At 39.5% G+C, this 21593-nt stretch overlaps 1 protein-coding gene across 1 annotated transcript in view; it reads right to left on the reverse strand.

Moving 5' to 3' along the window:
• Positions 1 to 3489: 3489 nt before the first annotated feature.
• The window catches only part of GLI2 (GLI family zinc finger 2), a 90400-nt gene continuing 72296 nt past the window's right edge, over positions 3490 to 21593 (reverse strand). The window contains 1 exon segment of the mRNA XM_053698083.1: positions 3490 to 6483. Within this exon segment, the coding sequence (XP_053554058.1) occupies positions 4196 to 6483 (2288 nt within the window). The 3' untranslated portion in view covers positions 3490 to 4195.

Here is a 21593-nt window from a genome sequence, read left to right on the forward strand (position 1 = left end):
AAGATCTCCGTCCTCATGTTCTGCATACTGTGACGCAGTATCAGACATGGCTCTAACAGCATTTGCGCGCTCTGTATCTCTCCTAACCCCAGAGCTATCGCGCTTGCCTCTTAATTCAGGCAATCTAGATAATACCTCTGACAGGGTATTATTCATGATTGCAGCCATGTCTTGCAAGGTAATCGCTATGGGCGTCCCTGATGTAATTGGCGCCATATTAGCGTGCGTCCCCTGAGCGGGAGGCGAAGGGTCTGACACGTGGGGAGAGTTAGTCGGCATAACTTCCCCCTCGACAGAACCCTCTGGTGATAATTCTTTTATAGATAAAGACTGATCTTTACTGTTTAAGGTGAAATCAATACATTTAGTACACATTGTCCTATGGGGCTCCACCATGGCTTTCAAACATAATGAACAAGTAGGTTCCTCTGTGTCAGACATGTTTAAACAGACTAGCAATGAGACTAGCAAGCTTGGAAAACACTTTAAAACAAGTTTACAAGCAATATAAAAAACGTTACTGCGCCTTTAAGAAACCCAAATTTTCCCAAATTTTGAAATAACAGTAAAAAAAAATGCAGTTACACTAACGAAATTTTTACAGTGTATGTAATAAGTTAGCAGAGCATTGCACTCACTGGCAAATGGATGATTAACCCCTTAATACCAAAAACGGAATAACAAATGACAAAAACGTTTTTTAAACAGTCACAACAACTGCCACAGCTCTACTGTGGCTTTTTACCTCCCTCAATACGACTTTTGAAGCCTTTTGAGCCCTTCAGAGAAGTCCTGGATCATGCAGGAAGAAGCTGGATGTCTGTGTCTGTAATTTTTGCTGTGCAAAAAAATGCCAAAATAGGCCCCTCCCACTCATATTACAACAGTGGGAAGCCTCAGGGAACTGTTTCTAGGCAAAATTCAAGCCAGCCATGTGGAAAAAACTAGGCCCCAATAAGTTTTATCACCAAACATATGTAAAAAACGATTAAACATGCCAGCAAACGTTTTAAAATACACTTTTATAAGAGTATGTATCTCTATTAATAAGCCTGATACCAGTCGCTATCACTGCATTTAAGGCTTTACTTACATTACTTCGGTATCAGCAGCATTTTCTAGCAAATTCCATCCCTAGAAAAATATTTTAACTGCACATACCTTATTACAGGAAAACCTGCACGCTATTCCCCCTCTGAAGTTACCTCACTCCTCAGAATATGTGAGAACAGCAAAGGATCTTAGTTACTTCTGCTAAGATCATAGAAAACGCAGGCAGATTCTTCTTCTAAATACTGCCTGAGATAAACAGTACACTCCGGTACCATTTAAAAATAACAAACTTTTGATTGAAGAAATAAACTAAGTATAAAACACCACAGTCCTCTTACGACCTCCATCTTAGTTGAGAGTTGCAAGAGAATGACTGGATATGGCAGTGAGGGGAGGAGCTATATAGCAGCTATGCTGTGGGTGATCCTCTTGCAACTTCCTGTTGGGAAGGAGAATATCCCACAAGTAATGGATGATCCGTGGACTGGATACACTTAACAAGAGAAATGTACTCTAGGTCAATACGTGTGTTCTGTGCCTTAGAAATTTTGAAAACTGCTTTAAAATGTCTCAAAATGTAATTTCTCATGCATTTCACTTTTATATTATCTTTTGCTGCCTTTTCCTGTAATTCAAAGCTGTTTTTCCCTCTGCTTCTGGGGAGACTAGTGAATGTTGTGGAATGCTGAACCCTGACCGCTTGATCAGTGCACAAGCTTATAATCTGTCCTTAATTGGCAACTGCAAAGGAGGTAACAGATATTCAGACTTCTTGATGGGTGAGACCCTGACAGCTAAACAATGCAAACATTGTAATTAAAATATTTAATTTTGTATATAGATTTTCTGCTATCCAGTAATACATTGTGTGTGTCTCTATATATATGTATACACACACAGAATTGTATGTATGTATGTGTGTTTATATACCTTTCATATTGACAAAAGGATCTGATATTGATATGCTGTTGTTATTTTATCAGTGACATATTACTTTCAAACAGGGAATAATAGTATTATGAACGTAGAAATGAAAATTAATTAATTATAAATTATACCATAATTAAATCATTAATTGACATGAAGTTACATTTATATCTGAAATCCAATGATAAGCTATATCAGATTAACTTCATTTAAATACACTGCCTTATGTCATCTGTCAGTGACCCTCTCACAGGAAGTAATTCTGCACTGTATTTGAAAAAAATAAAACAAAAAAAACTATATGCAGCGTCATATTAAATATAACTTTCAATGATATCTGTCATTGTCCCTTTAAAGTAACTCTCACTGAAAGTATTCCTGCACTATATATATATATATATATATATATATATATATATATATATACACCCAGCTTCATTTTAAACGTACCTTTCAACAACAAAAAAATAAACATAAGAAAAATTGTATAAATATATATATATATATATATATATATATATATATATATAATTATTGACAGCTGCAGAATCTCTTTTGATCTGAAGAATTTGAATAGGTAATGTGATCACACTGCTCTTGCAAACAAATTGAACTGTTAAATATTTTGAAAACATTTATTTTGTAAGACAGTGCTTGATTACTGATATATGCTGTGCATAAATAAATAATTGACTTTAATTTACCTTTAGTTTGAATTTTTTTCATGCAAAAAATATTCCATTATGCTTAATTGCTGTTCTTTCATGTGCACAATAGATTTTTTTAAATTAATTGATTGTTTAATTTAAACAAACTTTTTATTTTTTACTTTAATACATTAACTTATTGTACTTTGGGTGTTTGGATTTTTCCCATCAGTATAATATAATACAATACAAGTTAATATAACTAGGCTAGTAGTTTTGTAAACATTTCCTGAATCCTATAGCTTGCTAGCGTAAATACCATACTATAGCATTGCAGCATAGGAGTCATTACTGCACTTTACGCTGGTCAGAATAAAGTGTCACAAAAGGCATCTTTAGTTGCAATTAATAGATGTTATTTTAAAATGGGTCACAGATTTTGTTTTAACCAACTCTCAGAGCTGACAACCAGTACAGAGCTGGAAACTGTTCCGAGATGCCAGTGAGCATGTATACTGCATTTATAGATATATTAAAACTTCTGAAAATATTTTTGCATGAAAAATATTAATGTTTAATTGTTGATGTTTTGTGTTCAGTTTCACTTTAATGAATACAAACATGTAACTAAATATAAGCAGAGTTCACAATATACAATGATGTGCATTATACATTTTTTATCATTTACCACTTTTTTTACAGTTTTGGCCGAGAGAATAAACATGAATTGTACATGGCACCAGTTGGTAGTGTATTGCTGACTTGCATCTGAGTAAGGCACTTGACTGCAGACGCATCAGTAGTCTGGAAAATATTCATGAAGAATATAATCCCAAATAATTAATACAATAACACCAGGCAGTTAATGGTCTCCTACTTAATATATTATATGGCTTGTTGCTTATCATATCACTGAAATGGACCTACATTAACCATGATGAGTAAAGTTGTTTTTGTTATCAAAAGTGAAACAAAATCCAGGATTTAGGTGTTTTCATAGATGGTGTAAACTGCTTTTTGCCAGTGTTCTGACAAATAGGTTTTCATGAAGTCTATATGTCATTTTTGCTCTTCAGCATACATTGTATCTCATTATTGCTTTCAAAAGCAGTTCATGTGCAGAAATAATATGAAACTGTGGTTTTCAAAATGAGAAATATAATTTCCTTTTATACTGGTACCTGCTTAAAAAACATGTGAGCAGCAAATGATTATATAATGCTCTCTAAGATGTCATACATTCCTTTTTCAATGATCAGTTTCAATGTAACTTCCTTTAAAAGGGCACTAAATCTAGCCATTGTAAAACCATTGAGGAAAACACTGGTCGAGCGTTCCCTTTAAGCATGCATCAATAATGCAATCTAAAGCAGCACATTTTTGGGGGCCACATTCTACAAAATTAACTGTGGCTTTAGTACATTTTATTGGCCAACTGTTGAGGGGTGAGCAATGCATTCTTATCAATGCACTGAAGTCCCTAACTATATAAACGTCACTAAATACAGGTTCATAGAACCATTACTTAACTGTTTCTCAGTGCAATGCCCAAGCATGTGTGCTTTTAGTTAAGACATCAGATTAAGAAACTTATTTTCTTCTGCTAATGTTGTGAGCATGGAGCTCATATCTCCAATTGCCATGTTGCTTACCCCAGCTGGGATAGAGGGAAGAGTCAGAGAATTCCTTGGTGTTGTAAGGCGAGAGGAGTTCTGGGAAAGACTGTGAAGAAGGCTGGGACTCAAGGTCCCAGACATGAGGCTTGAATGTTCTCCATCATCCATCATGGCATCAAAATCTATAGCAGGAGGCTGCTCCAAGCCATGTAAGTCTACGGTGCTTGTCACCTGATTAGCTCCTGGAGATGGCATGGTGTTGAGCTGCCTTGCTGTGCAGTTCGGAGCAGCGCTGAAGTTCCCATTTGGTTCATATAAGTGTATCTGTCCTGAATAATACAGCATGCAATTATCTTTAACCTGCAAACTTGGCTGTGAGTCTGCATCCTCACTAATTCGTTTTGGAGTAGCCTCTGCTGTTTGGTGGTTTGGGCTGAAATCATCAACTGTATGTGGACTCCTCATGTGGTTGGGTTGATGCCCTGGGTGCACACCCCTAGGTCTATTTGGGGGATGTGGTGTCAGTGGAGGTCTTGGCTGAATTATTCCTTGATTAAATACCTGCCCTGATATCCCAGTGGAATTCTGCTGAGGATCATATATATTTTGCTGATTATGTGCTACATAGGTTCCTGGCTGGTTGAGAGTGCCACGATTTGTACATACGTTATGATTTGGTGAGTAACCCTGGTTAAATGTTCCAGTTGTTACCTCTAGATTGTTGTTTAATAGCATGTGCTGATTAATATTCATGCAATTCTGTGCAGGGTGTGTGACAGGCCCAGATTTTACCCCCAGGTTACCACAGGCTGGTGACACTTGATACTGAGTTTCATTAGCTTTTCTCTGGCTCAACATTTGCTGAGGCTGGTTAAATCTCTTTTCGCTGTTTATATCAGAGGTGGCACTTTGGCACGGAATCATATGCTGCTGCCTTTGCTGTGCATAGTTCAGCCTATGCCCATTAAAACTGGCATTCCTCTGCACAACGTCTTGCTGGGCTGCAGATAAATTGTTTTGAGTTGTTTGTACTGGCTGGTAGGTAAAATGTTGGTAATGGCCAAAGTTCTGCTTCTGTTGAATTACTGCTAAATTACTTTGTGTAAATGGCTGCTTTGGCATGTCACCAATGATATCAACAGTTCCTGAGCTAACCTCATTCCACTGTACTGGCATGTTATTTTTCTGTGTTTCAGCTGTAGGTCCAAGACAATCTGCTACACCTAGATAGTTTCTGTTTGTGCCAGCTCCATCCATCCTGCATTGGGCCTGTCCATTTTGATGGGAGAGGTTGATATTGTTTTGGGAGTTCTGAGTCTGGTTATTATAATTGAAAGCATTATGTTGCTCAGGTCCCCCATTATTCTGTGAATTAATGTATTGAACAACATCATCTGGCAGTACAAGATCATCATCTCCACCTTGAAGATCAAGATCGGCAGCTATGGCTTCCATGATGACATTCTCACAGATGCTGGGAGGCCGGGGAGAATAGATGTGTCTCTGCAGGTTACCATCTGAGCGTGTGTATTGCTGAATACCTATATTTCTTCTGTCCATGGTGGGTGTGTGATGTAGCAAATTCATGCTGTTCATGCTGTGGAATCTCTGAACCCTTGAAAGAGGTTGAGCATCTAAGCCTCCTACTCTCCTTACAGGGTCACTTGCCCGTCTTAAGTTGTTTCCAGGAATCTCAAGTGGATGCATGGTAACTGCTGCATTCCCACTTCCATCACTGCATCGTCTTGGGCCAGGGGGTTGCCGGAAAGGAGGTAGGAAGTAGTCTGGTCCATCTAGAAGAGACATCTTATTTCTCAAGCTCATCTTTTCCATGTTGGGAAGGGGTGTTGGTGGAGGACCACCAGTGGCTGCAGCATATTTTGCTTTAAGTCTATACTGTTGCGCAGGTGTAAGGTTAAGTAGACTAGGTAAACCACTGTGTTGGCTGACATCACTTGATCTCCTTGACGCATCAGTGGAGATTGGGTCATATGAATCCGCAGAGCTTGAATTATTAAGTCGTCCCCCAAACTGTGAAGCTTCACTGGAACGACGGCTGGAGAAGTATGGAGAGATGCCAGAGGATCTGCGACTGTGATAGGCAGAGCTCATGGTGCTTGTGGAACTATCTCGCCTCTCGTTCAGCTGGTTCAGCATAGTGACATCATTAACTGACCAGTCTGTGATTCTGGGAATGTTGATCACACTGCTTGGGACACCAATATTATGTAGTAAAGAACCTAGAAGATGAAGGAAATGATTTAATTACAGATGCAGGTTTAAGTAACAAGAATCTGTAACTTAAATAAATACTTAAAAATTAAAATGATTTTGCATTTGTGTGTGCCTTTCCAGAGGGTAAGCAATATACTGGATTTGTTTAAAACTGAGTATTTTATATTTACAGTAAAATAAACCTTTAATATTTTCATTAATTTCCCAAAAATGTTGCTTCTGTTTTCGAAGTAAAAATTTAAGTGAATCCATTCAGTAGTTTTCACTGTAGGCATGGCTAAACTTCAAATAGTGTAATATGTATACAAAAAAAAAGCCTTAAAAACTACTGAATGCATTTACTTTAGTACATTACGTTTATGGGGATAAGAAAAAGGTTAGGTTTGTGTCAGTTTAAACACTAAAAGGACTATATGCCTAAATTAAAAGTTTTTAAATCATATTCTATCATAGGGCTCAGATGACTTTTAACCTGCAAGCTGTACACACTTTAAAAGACATGAAACCTCAGATTTTTGTTTCATGACTCAGATAGAGCATACGATTTAAAAAAAAAAAAAACTATCAAATTTAGTTACATTTAAACACTTTAATAGGTTTACTGTAACCCTTTTACAATAAATTGTGATTTATATAAATATTTGTATGGAATGAACGCACAAATAACGAATACGTATACAATTATCTATAAAATCCAATATAGTATTCATCTTAAAGGGATACTAAACCCAATTTTTTTCTTTCATGATTCAGATAGAGCAGGCAATTGTAAGCAACTTTCTAATTTACTCCTATTATCAATTTGTCTTCTTTCTCTTGATATCTGTATTTAAAAAACAGTAATGTAAAGCTTAGGAGCTGGCCCATTTTATGTTCAGCACCCTGGTTAGCGTTTGCTTATTGGTGGCTACCTTTAGCCACCAATAAGCAAGCATAACCCAGGTTCTGGATAAAAAATGGGCCGGCTCCTAAGCTTTACATTCCTGTTCTTCCAAGAAAGATAGCTAGAGAACAAAGAAAAACTGATAATAAATTAATGATTCAGATAGAGCATGCAAAGAAAAAAAACAGAATTTATGTTTACCTGATAAATTACTTTCTCCAACGGTGTGTCCGGTCCACGGCGTCATCCTTACTTGTGGGATATTCTCTTCCCCAACAGGAAATGGCAAAGAGCCCAGCAAAGCTGGTCACATGATCCCTCCCAGGCTCCGCCTACCCCAGTCATTCGACCGACGTTAAGGAGGAATATTTGCATAGGAGAAACCATATGGTACCGTGGTGACTGTAGTTAAAGAAAATAAATTATCAGACCTGATTAAAAAACCAGGGCGGGCCGTGGACCGGACACACCGTTGGAGAAAGTAATTTATCAGGTAAACATAAATTCTGTTTTCTCCAACATAGGTGTGTCCGGTCCACGGCGTCATCCTTACTTGTGGGAACCAATACCAAAGCTTTAGGACACGGATGAAGGGAGGGAGCAAATCAGGTCACCTAAATGGAAGGCACCACGGCTTGCAAAACCTTTCTCCCAAAAATAGCCTCAGAAGAAGCAAAAGTATCAAACTTGTAAAATTTGGTAAAAGTGTGCAGTGAAGACCAAGTCGCTGCCCTACATATCTGATCAACAGAAGCCTCGTTCTTGAAGGCCCATGTGGAAGCCACAGCCCTAGTGGAATGAGCTGTGATTCTTTCGGGAGGCTGCCGTCCGGCAGTCTCGTAAGCCAATCTGATGATGCTTTTAATCCAAAAAGAGAGAGAGGTAGAAGTTGCTTTTTGACCTCTCCTTTTACCGGAATAAACAACAAACAAGGAAGATGTTTGTCTAAAATCCTTTGTAGCATCTAAATAGAATTTTAGAGCGCGAACAACATCCAAATTGTGCAACAAACGTTCCTTCTTAGAAACTGGTTTCGGACACAGAGAAGGTACGATAATCTCCTGGTTAATGTTTTTGTTAGAAACAACTTTTGGAAGAAAACCAGGTTTAGTACGTAAAACCACCTTATCTGCATGGAACACCAGATAAGGAGGAGAACACTGCAGAGCAGATAATTCTGAAACTCTTCTGGCAGAAGAAATTGCAACTAAAAACAAAACTTTCCAAGATAATAATTTAATATCAACGGAATGCAAGGGTTCAAACGGAACCCCCTGAAGAACTGAAAGAACTAAATTGAGACTCCAAGGAGGAGTCAAAGGTTTGTAAACAGGCTTAATTCTAACCAGAGCCTGAACAAAAGCTTGAACATCTGGCACAGCAGCCAGTTTTTTGTGAAGTAACACCGACAAGGCAGAAATCTGTCCCTTCAGGGAACTTGCAGATAATCCTTTTTCCAATCCTTCTTGAAGGAAGGATAGGATTCTAGGAATCTTAACCTTGTCCCAAGGGAATCCTTTAGATTCACACCAACAGATATATTTTTTCCAAATTTTGTGGTAAATCTTTCTAGTTACAGGCTTTCTGGCCTGAACAAGAGTATCGATAACAGAATCTGAGAACCCTCGCTTCGATAAAATCAAGCGTTCAATCTCCAAGCAGTCAGCTGGAGTGAAACCAGATTCGGATGTTCGAACGGACCCTGAACAAGAAGGTCTCGTCTCAAAGGTAGCTTCCAAGGTGGAGCCGATGACATATTCACCAGATCTGCATACCAAGTCCTGCGTGGCCACGCAGGAGCTATCAAGATCACCGACGCCCTCTCCTGATTGATCCTGGCTACCAGCCTGGGGATGAGAGGAAAGGGCGGGAACACATAAGCTAGTTTGAAGGTCCAAGGTGCTACTAGTGCATCCACTAGAGCCGCCTTGGGATCCCTGGATCTGGACCCGTAGCAAGGAACTTTGAAGTTCTGACGAGAGGCCATCAGATCCATGTCTGGAATGCCCCACAGCTGAGTGACTTGGGCAAAGATTTCCGGATGGAGTTCCCACTCCCCCGGATGCAATGTCTGACGACTCAGAAAATCCGCTTCCCAATTTTCCACTCCTGGGATGTGGATAGCAGACAGGTGGCAGGAGTGAGACTCCGCCCATAGAATGATTTTGGTCACTTCTTCCATCGCTAGGGAACTCCTTGTTCCCCCCTGATGGTTGATGTACGCAACAGTTGTCATGTTGTCTGATTGAAACCGTATGAACTTGGCCCTCGCTAGCTGAGGCCAAGCCTTGAGAGCATTGAATATCGCTCTCAGTTCCAGAATATTTATCGGTAGAAGAGATTCTTCCCGAGACCAAAGACCCTGAGCTTTCAGGGATCCCCAGACCGCGCCCCAGCCCATCAGACTGGCGTCGGTCGTGACAATGACCCACTCTGGTCTGCGGAATGTCATCCCTTGTGACAGGTTGTCCAGGGACAGCCACCAACGGAGTGAGTCTCTGGTCCTCTGATTTACTTGTATCTTCGGAGACAAGTCTGTATAGTCCCCATTCCACTGACTGAGCATGCACAGTTGTAATGGTCTTAGATGAATGCGCGCAAAAGGAACTATGTCCATTGCCGCTACCATCAACCCGATCACTTCCATGCACTGAGCTATGGAAGGAAGAGGAACGGAATGAAGTATCCGACAAGAGTCTAGAAGTTTTGTTTTTCTGGCCTCTGTTAGAAAAATCCTCATTTCTAAGGAGTCTATAATTGTTCCCAAGAAGGGAACCCTTGTTGACGGGGATAGAGAACTCTTTTCCACGTTCACTTTCCATCCGTGAGATCTGAGAAAGGCCAGGACGATGTCCGTGTGAGCCTTTGCTTGAGGAAGGGACGACGCTTGAATCAAAATGTCGTCCAAGTAAGGTACTACAGCAATGCCCCTTGGTCTTAGCACAGCTAGAAGGGACCCTAGTACCTTTGTGAAAATCCTTGGAGCAGTGGCTAATCCGAAAGGAAGCGCCACGAACTGGTAATGTTTGTCCAGGAATGCGAACCTTAGGAACCGATGATGTTCCTTGTGGATAGGAATATGTAGATACGCATCCTTTAAATCCACCGTGGTCATGAATTGACCTTCCTGGATGGAAGGAAGAATAGTTCGAATGGTTTCCATCTTGAACGATGGAACCTTGAGAAACTTGTTTAAGATCTTGAGATCTAAGATTGGTCTGAACGTTCCCTCTTTTTTGGGAACTATGAACAGATTGGAGTAGAACCCCATCCCTTGTTCTCTTAATGGAACAGGATGAATCACTCCCATTTTTAACAGGTCTTCTACACAATGTAAGAATGCCTGTCTTTTTATGTGGTCTGAAGACAACTGAGACCTGTGGAACCTCCCCCTTGGGGGAAGTCCCTTGAATTCCAGAAGATAACCTTGGGAGACTATTTCTAGCGCCCAAGGATCCAGAACATCTCTTGCCCAAGCCTGAGCGAAGAGAGAGAGTCTGCCCCCCACCAGATCCGGTCCCGGATCGGGGGCCAACATTTCATGCAGTCTTGGTAGCAGCGGCAGGTTTCTTGGCCTGCTTTCCTTTGTTCCAGCCTTGCATTGGTCTCCAAGCTGGCTTGGCTTGAGAAGTATTACCCTCTTGCTTAGAGGACGTAGCACCTTGGGCTGGTCCGTTTCTACGAAAGGGACGAAAATTAGGTTTATTTTTTGCCTTGAAAGGCCGATCCTGAGGAAGGGCGTGGCCCTTACCCCCAGTGATATCAGAGATAATCTCTTTCAAGTCAGGGCCAAACAGCGTTTTCCCCTTGAAAGGAATGTTAAGTAGCTTATTCTTGGAAGACGCATCAGCCGACCAAGATTTCAACCAAAGCGCTCTGCGCGCCACAATAGCAAACCCAGAATTCTTAGCCGCTAACCTAGCCAATTGCAAAGTGGCGTCGAGGGTGAAAGAATTAGCCAATTTGAGAGCATTGATTCTGTCCATAATCTCCTCATAAGGAGGAGAATCACTATCGACCGCCTTTATCAGCTCATCGAACCAGAAACATGCGGCTGTAGCGACAGGGACAATGCATGAAATTGGTTGTAGAAGGTAACCCTGCTGAACAAACATCTTTTTAAGCAAACCTTCTAATTTTTTATCCATAGGATCTTTGAAAGCACAACTATCCTCTATGGGTAAAGTGGTGCGTTTGTTTAAAGTGGAAACCGCCCCCTCGACCTTGGGGACTGTCTGCCATAAGTCCTTTCTGGGGTCGACCATAGGAAACAATTTTTTAAATATGGGGGGAGGGACGAAAGGAATACCTGGCCTCTCCCATTCTTTATTAACAATGTCCGCCACCCGCTTGGGTATAGGAAAAGCTTCTGGGAGCCCCGGCACCTCTAGGAACTTGTCCATTTTACATAGTTTCTCTGGGATGACCAACTTGTCACAATCATCCAGAGTGGATAATACCTCCTTAAGCAGAATGCGGAGATGTTCCAACTTAAATTTAAATGCAATCACATCAGGTTCAGCCTGTTGAGAAATGTTCCCTGAATCAGTAATTTCTCCCTCAGACAAAACCTCCCTGGCCCCATCAGACTGGGTTAGGGGCCCTTCAGAGATATTAATATCAGCGTCGTCATGCTCTTCAGTATCTAAAACAGAGCAGCCACGCTTACGCTGACAAGTGTTTATTTTGGCTAAAATGTTTTTGACAGAATTATCCATTACAGCCGTTAATTGTTGCATAGTAAGGAGTATTGGCGCGCTAGATGTACTAGGGGCCTCCTGAGTGGGCAAGACTCGTGTAGACGAAGGAGGGAATGATGCAGTACCATGCTTACTCCCCTCACTTGAGGAATCATCTTGGGCATCATTGTCATTATCACATAAATCACATTTATTTAAATGAATAGGAATTCTGGCTTCCCCACATTCAGAACACAGTCTATCTGGTAGTTCAGACATGTTAAACAGGCATAAACTTGATAACAAAGTACAAAAACGTTTTAAAATAAAACCGTTACTGTCACTTTAAATTTTAAACTGAACACACTTTATTACTGCAATTGCGAAAAAACATGAAGGAATTGTTCAAAATTTATCAAATTTTCACCACAGTGTCTTAAAGCCTTAAAAGTATTGCACACCAAATTTGGAAGCTTTAACCCTTAAATTAACGGAACCGGAGCCGTTTTAAACTTTAACCCCTTTACAGTCCCTGGTATCTGCTTTGCTGAGACCCAACCAAGCCCAAAGGGGAATACGATACCAAATGACGCCTTCAGAAAGTCTTTTCTAAGTATCAGAGCTCCTCTCACATGCGACTGCATGCCATGCCTCTCAAAAACAAGTGCGCCACACCGGCGCGAAAATGAGGCTCTGCTTATGCTTTGGGAAAGCCCCTAAGGAATAAGGTGTCTAATACAGTGCCTGCCGATATTATTATATCAAAATACCCAGATAAAATGATTCCTCAAGGCTAAATATGTGTTAATAATGAATCGATTTAGCCCAGAAAAAGTCTACAGTCTTAATAAGCCCTTGTGAAGCCCTTATTTACGATCGTAATAAACATGGCTTACCGGATCCCATAGGGAAAATGACAGCTTCCAGCATTACATCGTCTTGTTAGAATGTGTCATACCTCAAGCAGCAAGAGACTGCACACTGTTCCCCCAACTGAAGTTAATTGCTCTCAACAGTCCTGTGTGGAACAGCCATGGATTTTAGTTACGGTTGCTAAAATCATTTTCCTCATACAAACAGAAATCTTCATCTCTTTTCTGTTTCTGAGTAAATAGTACATACCAGCACTATTTCAAAATAACAAACTCTTGATTGAATAATAAAAACTACAGTTAAACACTAAAAAACTCTAAGCCATCTCCTGGAGATGTTGCCTGTACAACGGCAAAGAGAATGACTGGGGTAGGCGGAGCCTGGGAGGGATCATGTGACCAGCTTTGCTGGGCTCTTTGCCATTTCCTGTTGGGGAAGAGAATATCCCACAAGTAAGGATGACGCCGTGGACCGGACACACCTATGTTGGAGAAATTGGGTTTAGTATCCATTTAAAGTAGACACTGTTCTTCTTTTCATTAACTGCTATCTGGATTTGAGACTGGTTTTCATGCTAATTTACATAAGTATAACCAAGGACGGCGCTACACAGGCGAAGATAAATGTAACCTCCCCTGACACCTGACACGCACACAACCAATGACATACTGTGCCAGAGCTGATTTTCCACAAAATCTATTATTATTTTTTCACAAAAACTATTATTACATTTCAAGGAAAAAATAAAAGCAATTTAGGACTTTGTAGAGTACATTTTATTAACATGTGTAAAACATATAGATTATATTATTGATATATAAGTCTGATTTTTAAACATATCTACCCAAGCCTTGCAAGAAAATACAGAACTTATCTCAGCTGTGCCCCTGCTTTGCAAAAAGTCTGATTTTTAAACATATCTACCCAAGCCTTGCAAGAAAATACAGAACTTATCTCAGCTGTGCCCCTGCTTTGCAAAAAGTCTGATTTTTAAACATATCTACCCAAGCCTTGCAAGAAAATACAGAACTTATCTCAGCTGTGCCCCTGCTTTGCAAAAAGTCTGATTTTTAAACATATCTACCCAAGCCTTGCAAGAAAATACAGAACTTATCTCAGCTGTGCCCCTGCTTTGCAAAAAGTCTGATTTTTAAACATATCTACCCAAGCCTTGCAAGAAAATACAGAACTTATCTCAGCTGTGCCCCTGCTTTGCAAAAAGTCTGATTTTTAAACATATCTACCCAAGCCTTGCAAGAAAATACAGAACTTATCTCAGCTGTGCCCCTGCTTTGCAAAAAGTCTGATTTTTAAACATATCTACCCAAGCCTTGCAAGAAAATACAGAACTTATCTCAGCTGTGCCCCTGCTTTGCAAAAAGTCTGATTTTTAAACATATCTACCCAAGCCTTGCAAGAAAATACAGAACTTATCTCAGCTGTGCCCCTGCTTTGCAAAAAGTCTGATTTTTAAACATATCTACCCAAGCCTTGCAAGAAAATACAGAACTTATCTCAGCTGTGCCCCTGCTTTGCAAAAAGTCTGATTTTTAAACATATCTACCCAAGCCTTGCAAGAAAATACAGAACTTATCTCAGCTGTGCCCCTGCTTTGCAAAAAGTCTGATTTTTAAACATATCTACCCAAGCCTTGCAAGAAAATACAGAACTTATCTCAGCTGTGCCCCTGCTTTGCAAAAAGTCTGATTTTTAAACATATCTACCCAAGCCTTGCAAGAAAATACAGAACTTATCTCAGCTGTGCCCCTGCTTTGCAAAAAGTCTGATTTTTAAACATATCTACCCAAGCCTTGCAAGAAAATACAGAACTTATCTCAGCTGTGCCCCTGCTTTGCAAAAAGTCTGATTTTTAAACATATCTACCCAAGCCTTGCAAGAAAATACAGAACTTATCTCAGCTGTGCCCCTGCTTTGCAAAAAGTCTGATTTTTAAACATATCTACCCAAGCCTTGCAAGAAAATACAGAACTTATCTCAGCTGTGCCCCTGCTTTGCAAAAAGTCTGATTTTTAAACATATCTACCCAAGCCTTGCAAGAAAATACAGAACTTATCTCAGCTGTGCCCCTGCTTTGCAAAAAGTCTGATTTTTAAACATATCTACCCAAGCCTTGCAAGAAAATACAGAACTTATCTCAGCTGTGCCCCTGCTTTGCAAAAAGTCTGATTTTTAAACATATCTACCCAAGCCTTGCAAGAAAATACAGAACTTATCTCAGCTGTGCCCCTGCTTTGCAAAAAGTCTGATTTTTAAACATATCTACCCAAGCCTTGCAAGAAAATACAGAACTTATCTCAGCTGTGCCCCTGCTTTGCAAAAAGTCTGATTTTTAAACATATCTACCCAAGCCTTGCAAGAAAATACAGAACTTATCTCAGCTGTGCCCCTGCTTTGCAAAAAGTCTGATTTTTAAACATATCTACCCAAGCCTTGCAAGAAAATACAGAACTTATCTCAGCTGTGCCCCTGCTTTGCAAAAAGTCTGATTTTTAAACATATCTACCCAAGCCTTGCAAGAAAATACAGAACTTATCTCAGCTGTGCCCCTGCTTTGCAAAAAGTCTGATTTTTAAACATATCTACCCAAGCCTTGCAAGAAAATACAGAACTTATCTCAGCTGTGCCCCTGCTTTGCAAAAAGTCTGATTTTTAAACATATCTACCCAAGCCTTGCAAGAAAATACAGAACTTATCTCAGCTGTGCCCCTGCTTTGCAAAAAGTCTGATTTTTAAACATATCTACCCAAGCCTTGCAAGAAAATACAGAACTTATCTCAGCTGTGCCCCTGCTTTGCAAAAAGTCTGATTTTTAAACATATCTACCCAAGCCTTGCAAGAAAATACAGAACTTATCTCAGCTGTGCCCCTGCTTTGCAAAAAGTCTGATTTTTAAACATATCTACCCAAGCCTTGCAAGAAAATACAGAACTTATCTCAGCTGTGCCCCTGCTTTGCAAAAAGTCTGATTTTTAAACATATCTACCCAAGCCTTGCAAGAAAATACAGAACTTATCTCAGCTGTGCCCCTGCTTTGCAAAAAGTCTGATTTTTAAACATATCTACCCAAGCCTTGCAAGAAAATACAGAACTTATCTCAGCTGTGCCCCTGCTTTGCAAAAAGTCTGATTTTTAAACATATCTACCCAAGCCTTGCAAGAAAATACAGAACTTATCTCAGCTGTGCCCCTGCTTTGCAAAAAGTCTGATTTTTAAACATATCTACCCAAGCCTTGCAAGAAAATACAGAACTTATCTCAGCTGTGCCCCTGCTTTGCAAAAAGTCTGATTTTTAAACATATCTACCCAAGCCTTGCAAGAAAATACAGAACTTATCTCAGCTGTGCCCCTGCTTTGCAAAAAGTCTGATTTTTAAACATATCTACCCAAGCCTTGCAAGAAAATACAGAACTTATCTCAGCTGTGCCCCTGCTTTGCAAAAAGTCTGATTTTTAAACATATCTACCCAAGCCTTGCAAGAAAATACAGAACTTATCTCAGCTGTGCCCCTGCTTTGCAAAAAGTCTGATTTTTAAACATATCTACCCAAGCCTTGCAAGAAAATACAGAACTTATCTCAGCTGTGCCCCTGCTTTGCAAAAAGTCTGATTTTTAAACATATCTACCCAAGCCTTGCAAGAAAATACAGAACTTATCTCAGCTGTGCCCCTGCTTTGCAAAAAGTCTGATTTTTAAACATATCTACCCAAGCCTTGCAAGAAAATACAGAACTTATCTCAGCTGTGCCCCTGCTTTGCAAAAAGTCTGATTTTTAAACATATCTACCCAAGCCTTGCAAGAAAATACAGAACTTATCTCAGCTGTGCCCCTGCTTTGCAAAAAGTCTGATTTTTAAACATATCTACCCAAGCCTTGCAAGAAAATACAGAACTTATCTCAGCTGTGCCCCTGCTTTGCAAAAAGTCTGATTTTTAAACATATCTACCCAAGCCTTGCAAGAAAATACAGAACTTATCTCAGCTGTGCCCCTGCTTTGCAGAAAGTCTGATTTTTAAACATATCTACCCAAGCCTTGCAAGAAAATACAGAACTTATCTCAGCTGTGCCCCTGCTTTGCAAAAAGTCTGATTTTTAAACATATCTACCCAAGCCTTGCAAGAAAATACAGAACTTATCTCAGCTGTGCCCCTGCTTTGCAAAAAGTCTGATTTTTAAACATATCTACCCAAGCCTTGCAAGAAAATACAGAACTTATCTCAGCTGTGCCCCTGCTTTGCAAAAAGTCTGATTTTTAAACATATCTACCCAAGCCTTGCAAGAAAATACAGAACTTATCTCAGCTGTGCCCCTGCTTTGCAAAAAGTCTGATTTTTAAACATATCTACCCAAGCCTTGCAAGAAAATACAGAACTTATCTCAGCTGTGCCCCTGCTTTGCAAAAAGTCTGATTTTTAAACATATCTACCCAAGCCTTGCAAGAAAATACAGAACTTATCTCAGCTGTGCCCCTGCTTTGCAAAAAGTCTGATTTTTTAACATATCTACCCAAGCCTTGCAAGAAAATACAGAACTTATCTCAGCTGTGCCCCTGCTTTGCAAAAAGTCTGATTTTTAAACATATCTACCCAAGCCTTGCAAGAAAATACAGAACTTATCTCAGCTGTGCCCCTGCTTTGCAAAAAGTCTGATTTTTAAACATATCTACCCAAGCCTTGCAAGAAAATACAGAACTTATCTCAGCTGTGCCCCTGCTTTGCAAAAAGTCTGATTTTTAAACATATCTACCCAAGCCTTGCAAGAAAATACAGAACTTATCTCAGCTGTGCCCCTGCTTTGCAAAAAGTCTGATTTTTAAACATATCTACCCAAGCCTTGCAAGAAAATACAGAACTTATCTCAGCTGTGCCCCTGCTTTGCAAAAAGTCTGATTTTTAAACATATCTACCCAAGCCTTGCAAGAAAATACAGAACTTATCTCAGCTGTGCCCCTGCTTTGCAAAAAGTCTGATTTTTAAACATATCTACCCAAGCCTTGCAAGAAAATACAGAACTTATCTCAGCTGTGCCCCTGCTTTGCAAAAAGTCTGATTTTTAAACATATCTACCCAAGCCTTGCAAGAAAATACAGAACTTATCTCAGCTGTGCCCCTGCTTTGCAAAAAGTCTGATTTTTAAACATATCTACCCAAGCCTTGCAAGAAAATACAGAACTTATCTCAGCTGTGCCCCTGCTTTGCAAAAAGTCTGATTTTTAAACATATCTACCCAAGCCTTGCAAGAAAATACAGAACTTATCTCAGCTGTGCCCCTGCTTTGCAAAAAGTCTGATTTTTAAACATATCTACCCAAGCCTTGCAAGAAAATACAGAACTTATCTCAGCTGTGCCCCTGCTTTGCAAAAAGTCTGATTTTTAAACATATCTACCCAAGCCTTGCAAGAAAATACAGAACTTATCTCAGCTGTGCCCCTGCTTTGCAAAAAGTCTGATTTTTAAACATATCTACCCAAGCCTTGCAAGAAAATACAGAACTTATCTCAGCTGTGCCCCTGCTTTGCAAAAAGTCTGATTTTTAAACATATCTACCCAAGCCTTGCAAGAAAATACAGAACTTATCTCAGCTGTGCCCCTGCTTTGCAAAAAGTCTGATTTTTAAACATATCTACCCAAGCCTTGCAAGAAAATACAGAACTTATCTCAGCTGTGCCCCTGCTTTGCAAAAAGTCTGATTTTTAAACATATCTACCCAAGCCTTGCAAGAAAATACAGAACTTATCTCAGCTGTGCCCCTGCTTTGCAAAAAGTCTGATTTTTAAACATATCTACCCAAGCCTTGCAAGAAAATACAGAACTTATCTCAGCTGTGCCCCTGCTTTGCAAAAAGTCTGATTTTTAAACATATCTACCCAAGCCTTGCAAGAAAATACAGAACTTATCTCAGCTGTGCCCCTGCTTTGCAAAAAGTCTGATTTTTAAACATATCTACCCAAGCCTTGCAAGAAAATACAGAACTTATCTCAGCTGTGCCCCTGCTTTGCAAAAAGGTAGATCCTGCAAGATAGTTATATCATTATATTTAACCTACCCTGTTATTTTCTGATGTGTGTATTGTTATATGTATTGGCTATTTATTGTTTTGTTTTTATGATTTAAAATGCATATTTTATTACCATTATGTCTGACCATTATGTTAAAAGTTAGTTTAATCAGCTAAGGCCATGTATCTTTTTTGGACTTTAATGGTTTTATTCCCCTACATGAATACCTCTGTGTTATCTCTGTAATTTTAACTTTCCCTGTGTTTTTGCTTTTATGACCCTTAGCTCAAATGTTCATAGATATTCCCTCCCCATTCCTCTAAATGTTTGCAGCCCAATCTGACGCTAATTTATCTCTCTCCTTTAGTCTGATTTTTAAACATATCTACCCAAGCCTTGCAAGAAAATACAGAACTTATCTCAGCTGTGCCCCTGCTTTGCAAAAAGTCTGATTTTTAAACATATCTACCCAAGCCTTGCAAGAAAATACAGAACTTATCTCAGCTGTGCCCCTGCTTTGCAAAAAGTCTGATTTTTAAACATATCTACCCAAGCCTTGCAAGAAAATACAGAACTTATCTCAGCTGTGCCCCTGCTTTGCAAAAAGTCTGATTTTTAAACATATCTACCCAAGCCTTGCAAGAAAATACAGAACTTATCTCAGCTGTGCCCCTGCTTTGCAAAAAGTCTGATTTTTAAACATATCTACCCAAGCCTTGCAAGAAAATACAGAACTTATCTCAGCTGTGCCCCTGCTTTGCAAAAAGTCTGATTTTTAAACATATCTACCCAAGCCTTGCAAGAAAATACAGAACTTATCTCAGCTGTGCCCCTGCTTTGCAAAAAGTCTGATTTTTAAACATATCTACCCAAGCCTTGCAAGAAAATACAGAACTTATCTCAGCTGTGCCCCTGCTTTGCAAAAAGTCTGATTTTTAAACATATCTACCCAAGCCTTGCAAGAAAATACAGAACTTATCTCAGCTGTGCCCCTGCTTTGCAAAAAGTCTGATTTTTAAACATATCTACCCAAGCCTTGCAAGAAAATACAGAACTTATCTCAGCTGTGCCCCTGCTTTGCAAAAAGTCTGATTTTTAAACATATCTACCCAAGCCTTGCAAGAAAATACAGAACTTATCTCAGCTGTGCCCCTGCTTTGCAAAAAGGTAGATCCTGCAAGATAGTTATATCATTATATTTAACCTACCCTGTTATTTTCTGATGTGTGTATTGTTATATGTATTGGCTATTTATTGTTTTGTTTTTATGATTTAAAATGCATATTTTATTACCATTATGTCTGACCATTATGTTAAAAGTTAGTTTAATCAGCTAAGGCCATGTATCTTTTTTGGACTTTAATGGTTTTATTCCCCTACATGAATACCTCTGTGTTATCTCTGTAATTTTAACTTTCCCTGTGTTTTTGCTTTTATGACCCTTAGCTCAAATGTTCATAGATATTCCCTCCCCATTCCTCTAAATGTTTGCAGCCCAATCTGACGCTAATTTATCTCTCTCCTTTAGTCTGATTTTTAAACATATCTACCCAAGCATTGCAAGAAAATACAGAACTTATCTCAGCTGTGCCCCTGCTTTGCAAAAAGTCTGATTTTTAAACATATCTACCCAAGCCTTGCAAGAAAATACAGAACTTATCTCAGCTGTGCCCCTGCTTTGCAAAAAGTCTGATTTTTAAACATATCTACCCAAGCCTTGCAAGAAAATACAGAACTTATCTCAGCTGTGCCCCTGCTTTGCAAAAAGTCTGATTTTTAAACATATCTACCCAAGCCTTGCAAGAAAATACAGAACTTATCTCAGCTGTGCCCCTGCTTTGCAAAAAGGTAGATCCTGCAAGATAGTTTCCCTCCCACCCTGCCCCTCACCTCACCCACCCCAGGCTCATTTCTTCCTTTATAGATAGTCTCCCACACTTATTTCATTCTCCTTAAATGACAGCTGCAACCACTGATCAGCACATCCTTCCTTCTACTTAACCCTATAGAATAAATACCCTCTCTTCCTACATATAGCTATATATCACACATCAATAGTGTATATACTTTTCATTTTTATTTTTTATCTACACACCTCATACCACTAACATGAATCCAAATATATCCTTACTGTTATTCATGATAACCCTTTTCTCACTCCAATTTGGTTCACATAATAACCGCCATAAGCACACACCTCAAACTGGAAAACAAATTATCATACATCATGGCCTGCTCTGTTGCTGTAACTTATCTGCTGAGTGCTGGTGGAGGGTTATAAAAAATAACCCTCCTACCCCCACCTCACAATATTATAAAGTATCACATTCACTATATGGCCAATCAAAAATGATTTCCAAATTCCTATTCCTTATGTTACTTGCCCTTGCAAATGACGTAGAGTCTAACCCTGGTCCCCTAACAAATTCCATTCCTAGCCTTCCAGCTAAGAAAGGCCTCTCCTTTGTGCACTGTAATATCCGCAGCTTACTACCGAAAATTGATGCACTGCAAGCTTGGTGTTTACAATACAAACCCAAAATCATTGTGATCTCTGAATCGTGGCTAACCCGCAAAATACCTGACTCTGCCATTGCAATACATGGATATTCATGCCATAGAAATGATAGAGCAAAGAGAGGAGGTGGCATTGTAATTTATGTT

Source organism: Bombina bombina, chromosome 1 (assembly GCF_027579735.1).
Source record: "Bombina bombina isolate aBomBom1 chromosome 1, aBomBom1.pri, whole genome shotgun sequence".
In the NCBI taxonomy this organism is placed as follows: Eukaryota; Metazoa; Chordata; class Amphibia; order Anura; family Bombinatoridae; genus Bombina; species Bombina bombina.